This window comes from Antennarius striatus, chromosome 3 (assembly GCF_040054535.1).
Source record: "Antennarius striatus isolate MH-2024 chromosome 3, ASM4005453v1, whole genome shotgun sequence".
Lineage (NCBI taxonomy): Eukaryota > Metazoa > Chordata > Actinopteri > Lophiiformes > Antennariidae > Antennarius > Antennarius striatus.
The window spans coordinates 1,309,674-1,322,896 of NC_090778.1; the positions used below are offsets into that span (position 1 = coordinate 1,309,674).

A 13,223-nucleotide genomic window follows, 5' to 3' on the forward strand; every position below is an offset into this window, starting at 1 on the left:
CATTTCAGCCATCAATCACAATCCTGATTAAAATAGATGGACAGACAGTGACTGAAGGGACTATAGCTCCCCCTTGAGGTCGCTCAGAGTCAGGATGCTCAGTGGTCCCCTCTAAAGGATGACGGGTTAAAACATATGGAATATTTACTAGAACAACTGTTACGACACGATAGAATAAGAATGAAGAGACTATCTACAGCCTGAAACAGACACTAGGAGAATGGGCTGACCTGAGCTGGGAGGGACTTTTACCACGTGTCCTAAACGTCTCACACGGTTCTGATGGAATGTTCACACTACATCAGTCTCCTGGTGGTCCTGAGGGTGAACGTGTGATTGTGGCTTTGGATGATGTCATAGTACGACTGACTCATGAGGTCATCAGTGTGAGGGAGAACACTGCAGCGTTGCCCTGAACAACGGACCTCCCCTCGCTCTGTCGTGAAGAGTTCACACAGAACCAGTGGTGTGTGTGTGTGTGTGTGTGTGTGTGTGTGTGTGTGTGTGTGTGTGTGTGTGTGTGTGTGTGTGTGTGTGTGTGTGTGTGTGTGTGTGTGTGTGTGTGTGTAGGGGACTCCATGACCTACCACCACGGACGTCCGTTCTCCACCTACGACCACGACAACGACATCGCCGTCACCAACTGCGCCCTGTCCTACAAGGGAGCCTTCTGGTACAAGAACTGTCACCGCGTCAACCTGATGGGGCGCTACGGAGACAACAGCCACAGCAAGGTGTGTGTGTGTGTGTGTGTGTGTGTGAGGGGTGTGACCCCGCCCCCTGGTGGCTAACCTCGCTGTGCTTCTGGTCCTCAGGGGGTGAACTGGTTCCACTGGAAGGGTCATGAACACTCAATCGCATTTGCTGAGATGAAGATCAGACCAACCAACTTCAGGAACCTGGAGGGGAGGAGGAAACGTTCCTGAATCACCTGCCACCATCAACATCACTGCAACCCCCCCGGACCCCCGCACCCCACCCCACATGAACCCCACCCTAACCCCAGAACCCCGTCATTGGCTCCACTCCATCACGGCCCCCCATGGATGTACAGAAGCTGTGATCTCATCATGCATGTTGTGAACTGGACTTCAGTCGGACCCACACAGAACCTGCCCCCACGCCAAAGAGAGACCCCCCCAATATAATTCTGATCGTTAGTAGGAGATGAGATGCAGTTTGCAGACGACGCCCTGCTTTACCCCCCAGTTAGATCTACAGGAGGACGGGGCTGCTAGCAGTCTGTGGAACATCTTCAGATGGTTCTCCAGGATTACCCACAAATAATCCTCATGGATTCCTTCTCACCTCTGAGGCTCTGCCTCATTTGTTTCACTGCCACTGGTTCCCCCCCAGGTTCCTCCCCAGGTTCCCCCCCAGGTTCCCCCCCAGGTTCCTCCCCAGGTTCCCCCCCAGGTACCCCGCCAGGTTCCTCCCCAGGTTCCCCCCTAGGTTCCCCCCAAGTTCCTCCCCAGGTTCCCCCCAGGTTACCCCCCAGGTACCCCGCCAGGTTCCTCCCCAGGTTCCCCCCAAGTTCCTCCCCAGGTTCCCCCCCAGGTTCCCCCCAAGTTCCTCCCCAGGTTCCTCCCCAGGTTCCCCCCTAGGTTCCCCCCAAGTTCCTCCCCAGGTTCCCCCCAGGTTACCCCCCAGGTTCCCCGCCAGGTTCCTCCCCAGGTTCCCCCCAAGTTCCTCCCCAGGTTCCCCCCCAGGTTCCCCCCAAGTTCCTCCCCAGGTTCCTCCCCAGGTTCCCCCCCAGGCTCCCCCCCAGGTTCCTCCCCAGGTTCCCCCCCAGGTTCCCCCCAGGTTCCCCGCCAGGTTCCTCCCCAGGTTCCCCCCCAGGTTCCCCCCCAAGTTCCTCCCCAGGTTCCTCCCCAGGTTCCCCCCCAGGCTCCCCCCCAGGTTCCCTCCAGGTTCCCCCCAGGTTCCCCCCCAGGTTCCCCCCCAGGTTCCCCCCAGGTTCCTCCCCAGGTTCCCCCCCAGGTTCCCCCCAGGTTCCTCCCCAGGTTCCCCCCCAGGCTCCCCCCCAGGTTCCCTCCAGGTTCCCCCCAGGTTCCCCCCCAGGTTCCCCCCAGGTTCCCCCCCAGGTTCCCCCCCAGGTTCCCCCCCAAGTTCCTCCCCAGGTTCCTCCCCAGGTTCCCCCCCAGGCTCCCCCCCAGGTTCCCTCCAGGTTCCCCCCAGGTTCCCCCCCAGGTTCCCCCCCAGGTTCCCCCCAGGTTCCTCCCCAGGTTCCCCCCCAGGTTCCCCCCAGGTTCCTCCCCAGGTTCCCCCCCAGGCTCCCCCCCAGGTTCCCTCCAGGTTCCCCCCAGGTTCCCCCCCAGGTTCCCCCCAGGTTCCCCCCCAGGTTCCCCCCAGGTTCCCCCCAGGTTCCCCCCCAGGTTCCCCCCAGGTTCCCCCCCAGGTTCCTCCTGTTTCTGTAGCAGGAATGTAGATGACGGTAAGACGTGTCTGACGGAGGGACGGTGTGTTAAAGTATTGTAACGGCATCAGGTAACAACCACAGGTAGCTTCATCCAGGTGGCTTCAGGACAGGATCAGACGCTTCTTCCTGACTCAACACACCTGACAGGTAAATGAGTTAAATGGGGGGGGGTTTGTGGTGAGGTCGATGTCACCCTGTCTCCTTCAGAGGTCGCCCCCCCCAGCCCAGCTGCTTCAGAGAGGTGTTGTTAGCTGTAGTCGGGTTCCACCAGGTTCTCTCCATGGTTCTACATGTAGAGGTAGTGGATGATGCTAAGTGCTAACGTCTGTGCTAACGTTGATGGTGATGATGACGATGAAGACAACCAGCTGTGTGAAGTGACAAAGTGTTTTTATTGTTAAACTCATGACAGGAACGTCACAATGTTGAAGTTTTTCTAGCAGACGTCTGATTTTTAAGGAACCTTCTGAGGTTCTGAAGAGTTTCCTGGAATGTTTTTAACTTCACGACACGTCTCCAGACCAGAAGGGTCTCCATGAGGGGGAACGCTGAGTCAGCAGCGCTACCGGCTAGCCTCGCTAGCGGCGTCAGGTTTGGGTTCGGCCATCGTTAACCTCCTGACGTTCTGATTGGTTCTTCTGGCTGGTTTGTTACCGCTCTGCCCGCCTTGATGAACACAAACCTACGAACCAGCATCCACGCTCCAGGAGTGAACATCCACCAGCGGGGCGTGAACGTCGTCCCATCTGGGCCTCCACCTGAGTTCACACACAATCAGCACGTAGACGTCTGCACACGTGGTGTGGTCTGTGGTCCGTTCCTCCTCCGAGGTGCGACTCGTCCAGGAACGGACCGGTTCAGGAGGCAGAACTTTACTCTGGAAGTCTTTTTCCAAAATGTGAATAGAGTGAATTAATGTTGTTCACACACAAACATGTTGGTGGTCATTTTGATTTGAAGTCCTTTAGTGAAGTGTCAGTGCTCATGTTAGTGTTTGAACCCCCCCACCCCGGCCCCCCAGCATACTAAACCACTGACCGTCTGGAGGAGCCTGTGTACGCTCTGATTGGTTGTGTATAACCAGGTGAACAGCTGATGTTTGTCTGTAAACCGTATGACAATAAAGATTCCTTCAAGAGGAGAGTGTATCCCTGACGTCTGTGAGGTCAAAGGTCACACACACACACACACACACACGCACACACACACACACACACACACACACACACACACTCAATGCTTTCAACAGAAACATGTGAACGACGGGATCATTCAGGTGGATCAGTGTTTTTTGATCAGTGGTCTTTGCTGGGATGGAAGGTGAACCTCTGCTCAACAAAACTAACATTCTGGTTTGACCTCATCTCCTCAGTTTGTTGGTTTGTGTTCAGCTGATGGGCGTGGCTATCAGGTGCTGAGTCGCTGTCTGTTGGGTTGTGGTACTGGTACCAGTCCGACTGAACATCAGTCGGACTGGTACCAGTACCACAACCCAACAGTGTCCTCTCTCTCTATAATATATATACTATACTATATATGTATATATATATATATATATAATATATATATTTATATATATATAATATATATATATATTATTTTAGAGGGAGAGCATCAATGCTCGTGACTTTAACTCATCGTGGATTTTTAGTAGGCAGTCACATGACACCGTACACACATTCTACTGGCTGACGACATCCTGACGTGTTCTACGTTCTGAGTCTCTGACGTCCGTGAGACACAAAGTGTTTTAAACAGTCTATCAGAGTTTTAAAGGTGATACAGATAGAAGGTGGTTTGATATCAGGATGGGGGGGTCTGCTCCTATAGTTAACGATGAGTCTGTCGTCTAAGTGGTGACAAACAGAACAGAGAGAGAACGCCTCAGCAGGTGGACCTGTTCAGCTGCATACTGTTACACACCTCTGTGTGTGTGTGTGTGTGTGTGTGTGTGTGTGTGTGTGTGTGTGTGTGTGTGAGCAGCCCAACAGGTCCACCTCCTGAGGCGTTCTCGCTCCACATTCCTGTCATGACGACCTGTCGGATGGAAACAAGTCATCATTGACGGGTGAACAGAACCCACACACTAGTGTCAGACACGTGTCACTGAAGAATTTATTGTACGTTAATATTGAACAAACTCTCATGACATGATCATATGTTCATCATATGTTCATCATATGTTCATCATATGTTCATCATATGTTCATCTAACATGCGAAGCGTTCAGCAGTGAGGCGTGGACCAGTGAACATCACAGTGGTTCTGTTGAGGCGCCGGGTCATCTGGAACAGACCGCCATCAGCTGGTCGTCATGAGCAACTACACCCCAGAGAAAGGCACAGTGAGGACACCAGTGAGGACACCAGGGAGGACACCAGTGAGGACACCAGTGAGGACACCAGGGAGGACACCAGTGAGGACACCAGTGAGGACACCAGTGAGGACACCAGTGAGGACACCAGTGAGGACACCAGTGAGGACACCAGGGAGGACACCAGTGAGGACACCAGTGAGGACACCAGCAGGCACAACTGTGATAGAAAACTCCAGGCTCTGACGTTTGGGGGGGCGTTCACAGCGGTGAGACGACACCCCTGGGTGACATCAGTGACCTCTGGCCTCCTGAACGTCAGCTGTTCCAGCCTAAACTCTACGACAGCTGCTATAACTATTCAGCTCACTTTACTTCTGTGTCTGATGACATGACTTAGTTCTTATGAGAACTTTCTTCACACGTTACTATTTCAGAACTTGATTTTCTCACCACAATGACACCCAGAGAAAACCCCTGCAGCCCAGCTGTTAACCCCGGGTGTCTCCACCAGAAACATCCCTGAATAGTCTGACAGTCTCTCACGCTACACTTGAGATGTTCACGTGTCTTTCGCGTGTCTTTAACGTGTACTCCTCGTGATATTCTTGGTTTTTACTCCACTTCCATCCTTTTACAGCTGAAACCACCTGCTTGGGGTTCCCATCTCTGGTTTTACTTTGGGGGGGGGGCGTCAGCAGCTCTGGTGGCCCTGGGAGAAGTCTGTCCAGATGTTCTCCAGTTGTGACGGTGTGAAGTGGTTCACGATGACCAGCCTGGTGAAGGTGCACCTGTCGTACTCCAGCCCCCCGATCTCAAACAGGTTCCTGAAGGTGGGCAGACTCTGGGCGTAGGCCGGGCGTACCCCCAGCACCCGTAGACACAGCCCCACGTACACGTCCTCCAGGGGGATCATCCGCACGAACCTGGAGGCCCAGGAGATCCTGGGGGCCAGGTCCAGGGAGAAGACGTACCCCGCCCCGGAGACGTAGGGCGGGAAGTGGTCCTCGGGGTACGCCTCCTCCGACAGGAACCACTTGCTGCGCCGGTCCCTCCGCGGGACGCCGTCGCTGATCACCGAGCCGGTGATGAAGCCTCTCCTGGGGGGGCGCTCCAGGTGCCCCAGGAGGTGGAAGACGTTCAGGAAGATGTCGGCGTCCACCTTCATGGCGTAGGCGGCGTGGGGGCAGTGCCGGGACAGCCAGTGCATCATCATCAGGGTCTTGATGGTCAGGTTCTGGTAGCTGTCCCTGAAGCTCATCTGGACGATGTCCCCCCAGGCCCGGCTCTCCTCCTCCAGCTGGGCCTGGACCCCCAGAACCCCCTCCCCAGGGGGGGGCAGACCCACAAAGAACAGAGTGAGGGTGTCCAGCCTCGGGGCCCCCCATGTCCTCCTGACTGCCTCCCTGGCTGCGGTCTCCTGGGGGGCCACGGGGACCATCAGCACCAGGAAGGGGCTCCGGTGCCGGCAGGCGGCGGGGCTGTTGAGGAGGTACCGGTAACTCTCCGGGGCCAGGATCCGGTACTCGTGGGGGGGCAGGGGGCTCGGCTTGGGGGGGCGGTGCCCCCCCAGCGTCACCCTGCAGACCAGCAGCTGAGCCGCCAGCACCAGGAGGGCGGAGCAGGCGAGGAGCTTGACCCACCTCCAGGAGGAAGACCTCCCCATGTCCTCCGGGGGGGCGGCGGGGATCCGGTACAGACCCGGGACGTCGAGCATAAATGTCTTCCGGGAACGAGAAGACAGAGTTCATAAGGACACGTGACTGCCTACCGTGACCGTGATTGGCTGGTCTGGGGATGACGTCACTGCAGCTGCGCCACTCGGGCGGGGCGTGAGGGTTGTCACGTGACCGGGAGGACCGGGCTTCAGCCGGTAGTGAGGAACGTCTCCCCGGTGGGGCGGAGGCTCCTGCCCAGTCACGTGACCGGGAGCAGACTCCGCGCTGCCGGGGGGTCCGTGACTGGGGGGGAGTCAGCCACCCAATCCGTGACGGTTCCACGACACGACCGAACAGTCCTGTGGACGGACCGGTGGGCGGGGCTCCGGTAACGGGACCGGGCTGCTGCTTCCTGGAGTGCCCCCCCCCCGGACCGGTCCCGGTGGAGACACTGCCGGTAAAAAACAAGCCTGATGACGTCATTATTCCTGGATCTGACCGGGACCACCGGGTCACCGAGGAGAGGCTGTGGACCGGACTGCAGACCCCCACCGGACCGGACCATCAGGCTGCAGCTCAGCTTAAGTAAGTCTGACTTCACTGAGACCTGGAGGTGTGACTGAGTGGAGGTCTGCAGACTAGACCCCCCTCCAGACTGAACCAGCTTCTCTGTTTGAAGACCGAGAAACTTTATGGTCCTTAAACGATCATAGAGACAAAAGGTCAGGTTGAGAGCTGGTCGGTCTGTAGGTCTATAGGTCTATAGGTCTGTAGGTCTGTAGGTCTGAGGGAGGGAGGAAGGGTGGATAAGAATTCAAGAACAATCCTGCAGCTGTCAGAAGAGATCAGTTGGAGAAGAGTTGAAGACAGGAGACAATGAGTGGAAGAAGACATAATCAATACAAAACTAATCCATCGATAAATCAACTTTTATTTATGAAGCGCTTAATCACATCAGCAGACATTTCAAAGCGCTTTAACAGACAGAGGAACCCAACAGAACCCTCCAGAACCTGTTAAACCCAGGGCTGAACCCTGAGGAAGTGAAGTAAAAACACTTTACCGTTGTGAGAGCAGAACCAGAGCTACGGTTACCCGACAGGAGACGTGTCGTTGGGTGTCTGTCGGGTAAAACCATCCTAAATGAGACCTGTCGTTGGGTGTCCGTTGGGTAAAACCATCCTAAATGAGACCTGTCGTTGGGTGTCCGTTGGGTAAAACCATCCTAAATGAGACCTGTCGTTGGGTGTCCGTCGGGTAAAACCATCCTAAATGAGACCTGTCGTTGGGTGTCCGTTGGGTAAAACCATCCTAAATGAGACCTGTCGTTGGGTGTCCGTTGGGTAAAACCATCCTAAATGAGACCTGTCGTTGGGTGTCCGTTGGGTAAAACCATCCTAAATGAGACCCGTCGTTGGGTGTCCGTTGGGTAAAACCATCCTAAATGAGACCTGTCGTTGGGTGTCCGTCGGGTAAAACCATCCTAAATGAGACGTGTCGTTGGGTGTCCGTCGGGTAAAACCACCCTAAATGAGACCCGTCGTTGGGTGTCCGTCGGGTAAAACCACCCTAAATGAGACCTGTCGTTGGGTGTCCGTCGGGTAAAACCATCCTAAATGAGACGTGTCGTTGGGTGTCCGTCGGGTAAAACCACCCTAAATGAGACGCGTCGTTGGGTGTCCGTCGGGTAAAACCATCCTAAATGAGACCCGTCGTTGGGTGTCCGTCGGGTAAAACCACCCTAAATGAGACTTTGATTCCTTTAGTCCTAATTATGTTGTGGATTCTGTTTCTTTTTGAGATGAACCAACATGACCTTCAGATTGACCAGAGACTCAGTGATGGGAGGTGGTGTCACACCGCGGCCAGCAGGGGTCGCCATCCACCAGTGTAAAGACTAGGTGAGTAGTTGACTGTGGTGTGTGTGTGTGTGTGGGGGGGGGGGGTAAGTGATAGACTTTGTAATTAAAAGATTACAGATTAGACTCGACTTTACTGGAGCAACACCGTCAGTTCCTCACAGACCAGGACGTGTCGGAGCCTCACACAACTTACGTACTGTAGGTCCGAGCGACCCTACAGTAATCTATGTCGTGGTAATATCTTTGGTGAATCCAGTTTAGAGGAAGCAGTTCTTTGTGGATCCAGACGTGAACCTGTCTTGGAGTTACTGGAGAGTCTGAAGACGTCTTCTGGTTGAGAGGAAGCGTCTTCAAGCCTTCCCCATAAGTCCAGGTGCGTTTGTCCAACTCAGGGACCTGCGTCCACCTGGATGACGGACAGTCTTCAGACATAAAGAAGAAACATTCAGAGACTGTCTGTTTAGAAACGATTACAGGACGTTTCTTCATCACTGCTTCAGAAATGTGTGACAACTGAAGGATTCTGGGTAATCCACAGAGCTTTCTGGCAGACACAACAGGAATGACACCCCTGGTTCTGGTTCTGAAACTGGTTCTATTGTATTCCTTCCGTCCTGCTGACACGCGTGTGTTTGGCCACACGGCCCGCTGTGGAATGTGCAGAATGGCTGCCACCTTTCTTCTAATTGCGTTCCTTCCGTCACCGTTCTGTCAGCAGCCCTCGAGAGCCTGACGACACGCAAGTGGTCACTACTGTAGCACGGTCGCACACCACCATGATGTGTGCCCACAGCTTCCTCCTCGTGCTGTCGGCCTGTTTCTGCTCATCGTCCTCGTCTCACGTCCCTCGTCCCAGCTCCTCCGAGTCCGGCTGCTTCAAAGTCAACAGCTGCAAGTGCATCATGAAGGACGGGAGCGGCGTGATCAGCCTGAAGGCCATGGGCGATGCCGACGGCTTCCTGGGGCGGGGGGAGCCGGTGCCAGCAGAGAATTTACCCGGCAGCCCAGAGGTGCTGCTGTCCTTCAGCCCCTGCCAGCCGTTCTCAGTGCCGGAGGACCTGCCTGGAGCTGAATGCACCAACGTAGCCGTGTGCTTCACCATCAGGTACAGGAGACCTCTGGTGTGTCAGGCAGGAGGGGATAGAAGACGGTCGAGGGTCTTGTTTTTCTGTTTGGGATGCAGGCGGGGTTCCTGGACAGAACCTCTGTTAGCTCCCGCTTCAGGGCGGTGATGTATTCTTACTGTCAGTGTCGGTGTGTCCGTCCGTTAGTCCACCAAATGTCTCCACAACCGTTCAGACAGAACGATGAAACTAAAAGCACATGACTCAGGCAGCGAAGGGGATGAAGATGAGATGATGACCTTGACCTTGAGAAAACTAGGTCAAGGTCAAATTTCTACTTTTGTACACTCAGGAACTGGATAAGATAGAAAGACGAGGGAGAAGGCCAGTGTAAGACCATAGATCAAAGCTAGTGCTTTGATCTATGACAGTAGGTCAGAGCACTAGCTTTGATCTTTGACATTTTCAAGTAGGTCAGGATAACATTTTCATTTCAGGGGTGTCACGGGATGTTGCAGTCTGTGACTGCATTGGTTCTAGTTTCATCAGGTTTTGTGTCTGTGCTGTTTACTCGTTCAAAGCTAAGCAGCTCCTGAGAACGGCCACTAGGGGGCGCCAAGCATTCACTGGAAATAGACTTCACCTCTGCCTCAGTGTCGTCTTCAGTAACGATTCATCATTATTTATTTGTCATTAATGAAGAGGTAATGAACAGACATTGCGTCAGTATTTAATGGTTCTCATTCAAAGTGAATCTTTTTTTATCTGAGTAAACACACGGTCTCTGACGTGTCGTCCAGCACAGCTCCACATGTCTGTGTGACGATGAAGATGAGTGATGAAGATGTCTGTGATGTCCTTCTCAGGTACCAGCGACTCTCCAGACGCATCAGTCGGTACATCGGCTACGGCCGACATGAGGGGAACCAGTTCAGCTACAACCAGAGCCTCCAGCTGCTGTCCGTCTCCTACTTCTGTGAGCCACGCCCCCAACACCACGCCCACAGCTGCCCACGTCACCACGGTGACCCCGCTGTCTGTTCTCCGTTTCCAGCCAATGGCGAGCAGCCGTCGACGGTGGTGCGTTACCACTGTAACCCCAATCAGTCCACGTCCGTCATCCGGGACCAGAGCCTGAGCGCCGGGGGGCCCCTGCAGATCTGGGTGGAGAGCCCCTGTGCCTGTCCCAACGCCTGCGCCATGGGGGACCTGGGCCTGGGCACCATCTTCCTCATCATCCTCTCCCTCAGCGCTGCTGCCTACTTCCTCCTTGGTGAGTCTTTGTCCTACTGAACCCAGACGTCCCCTGTGAGACTCCTCCAGGCTCTAGATCTTAATGTTTGTAACACGGCTCTGATGTTTCTGTCATATTTTTGTAACATAATGGAGTAATCAGAGATCATTCTGAATTCAGGGGTGTCACGGGATGTTTATCTTTAGTTGGTTGTGTCGTTTGAGGGACAGAAGGGAAACATGGAAATGTCCCGACTTTATTAAAACACCTCAAATTCACTGCATTCAGTAAAAGCAGCTCATCGGCTTAAACGTAATGTTTGGGCCTCGTCCTTCAACTGTATTGAATGGCATTGTGTTTAAATCTGATTTTAAATATGTGTTTTTACAAACGTATTACATTATGTTCTGAATTTGTTCCCAAATTTCAATCCACCTCTTGGACACGGTTATTGAAGCTTGGAGGTGAAGTCCGTTCTGGCGCCGCTCTGCAGGGAGAGTTGGCCTCCGTTCATTCGAACAGATCGGTAACACAATACAAACAACGCTTTAAAACCACCCTAACCCCTAACCCTAACCCCTAACCACTAACCCCTAACCCTAACCTCTAACCCTAACCCCTAACCCCTAACCCTAACCTCTAACCCTACCCCTAACCCTAACCCTACCCCTACCCCTAACCCTAACCCTAACCCTAACTCTAACCCTAACCTGTAACCCTAACCCCTACCCCTAACCTCTAACCCTAACCTCTAACCCCTAACCTGTAACCCCTAACCCTACCCCTAACCCTAACCCTAACCCTAACCCCCACCCCTAACCTCTACCCCTACCCCTAACCCTAACCCTAACCTGTAACCCTAACCCTAACCCCTAACCTCTACCCCTACCCCTAACCCCAAACCTCTAACCCTAACCCTAACCCTGGAACCAGCAGTGACACGATGTCAGTTTGAAGACATACAACCAATAGTCTTTATAGTCTTTAAACTCTAAAGCTGCAGAACAACGATCTGAAACAAACCAATGGAAAATAAGCACCAACAGGAAGCGTGACCTCAGTGTAAAACACTTATTTACTTCATCAGGAAGTAAACTCTTAACACTATCAGGCGTTCTTTATTCCATACTGACCTGAATCAAATGTGTGCAGTTTGTCAGGAATGGAGGGTGAAGTCAGACAGTTTCAATCGGAATGACGTTTCTTTCTCCGAGTCTCCCGTCCCTGTTTCTCATTGACCTGATGACCTTCTGGACTGAGCTGGACTCGGCGTCCGGATTCTGACTCTGGACTCGGCGTCCGGATGCAGACTCTGGACTCGGCGTCCGGATGCTGACTCTGGACTCGGCGTCCGGATGCTGACTCTGGACTCCTCTGGTGTTCTGACAGGGTCCTGTGCTCTCAGAGCGTCTCGGAGCAGCGGTGGAGTCCAGATCCATCCAGAACACAGCATGTGGTGCACCATGTGCTGCCTGTGTGTGGACAGACAGCCAGGAAGGAGGGGCTACGCGGGCGTGGCTCACTCTGAACAGTAAGGTGCTGCACACCTGTGGACGAGTCTCAGAGGGGTCGGGTTTGACCCGGATCAGATCTACCTTGACTCGGTCTTGTCTGAACCTGTAAACCGAAACATGAAATTAAAACATCCTATTGATAGAAAGTTTCTTTATCCAGTTATATTCAGATACATTTAAGCAGCATCGTAGTAAAACAATGCTCTGCATTATAACTCATCAGAGTGTTCATTGCTACAGAATCAGACGTGTTAAGAACCAGAAGTGACACCAGTTTAAGTGTGTTCTATCTATCTATCGTCCAGACCGGTTGTGAATGATGGACTCAGTGAAGCACACATGTGAGTTCTTCTTGTCTTAATAAAAAGACCAAAAAAGGATTCTATTTCTGGTGTCTTCATTTTAACATGTTGGAGTGACTATTGATTCCTGACATGATCAGAGTCTGACTGACTGACGGACAGATGGACGGACTGACTGACTGCACCTGGAACACTCATATTTACACATCTTCACTGGTTCTGAGGAGTGTTTGGTAGTCAGTCAGCCACTGGTGGAAGTCCTACCTAGAAAGAAGACAGGTCTGTAATCTTCATCAGTCTTAAACTTCAATATGAGGAAAATGAGAAAAAACTCCAGGAAATCACATCGTGGGAATTTATTTAGACTCTAATTATGGTGTAAAATCAGTATTTGATCACCCACAATGAAGCAGGATTCACAGCTCAGAGTTGTAACGTCTTCTTCGGTCCTCCACTCCTGACCCGCATTACTGGACCCTGTTTGAACTGGACCCTGTTTGAACTGGTACCTGTGTTAGACACCTGTGGACAGCCTCAACAGTCAGGCTCCAAACCCAACCATGACCCAAACCACAGAGCTGCTGAAGGACACCAGGAAGAAACCTGTAGACCTGCACCAGGCTGGAAGACTGAACCTGCAGTAGACAAGAAGGTTGGTGTGAAGACATCAACTGCAATGCTCAACCAGCGCAGCAGTGTCTCCATATGAAGATCCTGGGGGGGCCGAGCCAGTCTCTAGACCCCAAGCCCATAGAAGATGTGTGGAGGCAGCTGAAAATACATGTTGCCTAGCAACAGCCCCAAACATCATTGGTCCACAGACCTGCAGGAGAACTGGACTGACATACGAACATGG

At 53.2% G+C, this 13,223-nt stretch overlaps 4 protein-coding genes across 11 annotated transcripts in view; 2 read left to right on the forward strand and 2 right to left on the reverse strand.

Moving 5' to 3' along the window:
• The window catches only part of tncb (tenascin Cb), a 71,574-nt gene extending 70,193 nt beyond the window's left edge, over nucleotides 1–1,381 (forward strand). For all 4 annotated transcript variants that reach the window (XM_068311556.1, XM_068311555.1, XM_068311557.1 and 1 more), the window contains 2 exons: nucleotides 571–734; nucleotides 816–1,381. In XM_068311556.1, the coding sequence (XP_068167657.1) occupies nucleotides 571–734; nucleotides 816–926 (275 nt within the window). In that variant the 3' untranslated portion in view covers nucleotides 927–1,381. The remainder of the gene's footprint in view (nucleotides 1–570; nucleotides 735–815) is intronic.
• LOC137592104 (uncharacterized transmembrane protein DDB_G0289901-like) lies at nucleotides 1,333–2,484 on the reverse strand. Its single transcript, XM_068310012.1, has one exon. It carries the CDS (start codon nucleotides 2,482–2,484, stop codon nucleotides 1,333–1,335), a length of 1,152 nt encoding a protein of 383 aa, XP_068166113.1.
• Nucleotides 2,485–4,516: 2,032 nt separating this feature from the next.
• b3galt8 (beta-1,3-galactosyltransferase 8) lies at nucleotides 4,517–6,556 on the reverse strand. Its single transcript, XM_068311789.1, has one exon. The coding sequence runs from the start codon at nucleotides 6,448–6,450 to the stop codon at nucleotides 5,428–5,430; it is 1,023 nt and encodes a 340-aa protein (XP_068167890.1). The 5' UTR covers nucleotides 6,451–6,556; the 3' UTR covers nucleotides 4,517–5,427.
• Nucleotides 6,557–6,589: 33 nt separating this feature from the next.
• LOC137593155 (uncharacterized) lies at nucleotides 6,590–12,437 on the forward strand. 5 transcript variants are annotated; one of them, XM_068311791.1, is made up of 6 exons: nucleotides 6,590–6,976; nucleotides 8,193–8,292; nucleotides 8,969–9,358; nucleotides 10,184–10,293; nucleotides 10,372–10,590; nucleotides 11,941–12,437. In XM_068311791.1, exons 3-6 carry the CDS (start codon nucleotides 9,030–9,032, stop codon nucleotides 12,084–12,086), a joined length of 804 nt encoding a protein of 267 aa, XP_068167892.1. In that variant the 5' UTR covers nucleotides 6,590–6,976; nucleotides 8,193–8,292; nucleotides 8,969–9,029; the 3' UTR covers nucleotides 12,087–12,437. The 5 variants fall into 5 exon arrangements, with proteins under 5 accessions (XP_068167892.1, XP_068167891.1, XP_068167895.1 ...); XM_068311790.1 differs by having other exon boundaries at nucleotides 8,972–9,358; XM_068311794.1 differs by having other exon boundaries at nucleotides 8,214–8,292; nucleotides 8,972–9,358.
• The last annotated feature ends 786 nt before the right edge of the window (nucleotides 12,438–13,223 follow it).

Excerpts from the sequence above, each read along its gene's own strand:
- LOC137592104 (XM_068310012.1), bottom strand. The coding sequence starts at position 2,484 with ATGCCGTTACAATACTTTAACACACCGTCCCTCCGTCAGACACGTCTT.
- b3galt8 (XM_068311789.1), bottom strand. The coding sequence starts at position 6,450 with ATGCTCGACGTCCCGGGTCTGTACCGGATCCCCGCCGCCCCCCCGGAG.
- LOC137593155 (XM_068311791.1), top strand. The coding sequence starts at position 9,030 with ATGATGTGTGCCCACAGCTTCCTCCTCGTGCTGTCGGCCTGTTTCTGC. Across the intron at positions 9,359-10,183 it reads GCCGTGTGCTTCACCATCAG|GTACCAGCGACTCTCCAGAC; the intron begins GTACAGGAGACC and ends TGTCCTTCTCAG. Across the intron at positions 10,591-11,940 it reads TGCTGCCTACTTCCTCCTTG|GGTCCTGTGCTCTCAGAGCG; the intron begins GTGAGTCTTTGT and ends GTGTTCTGACAG.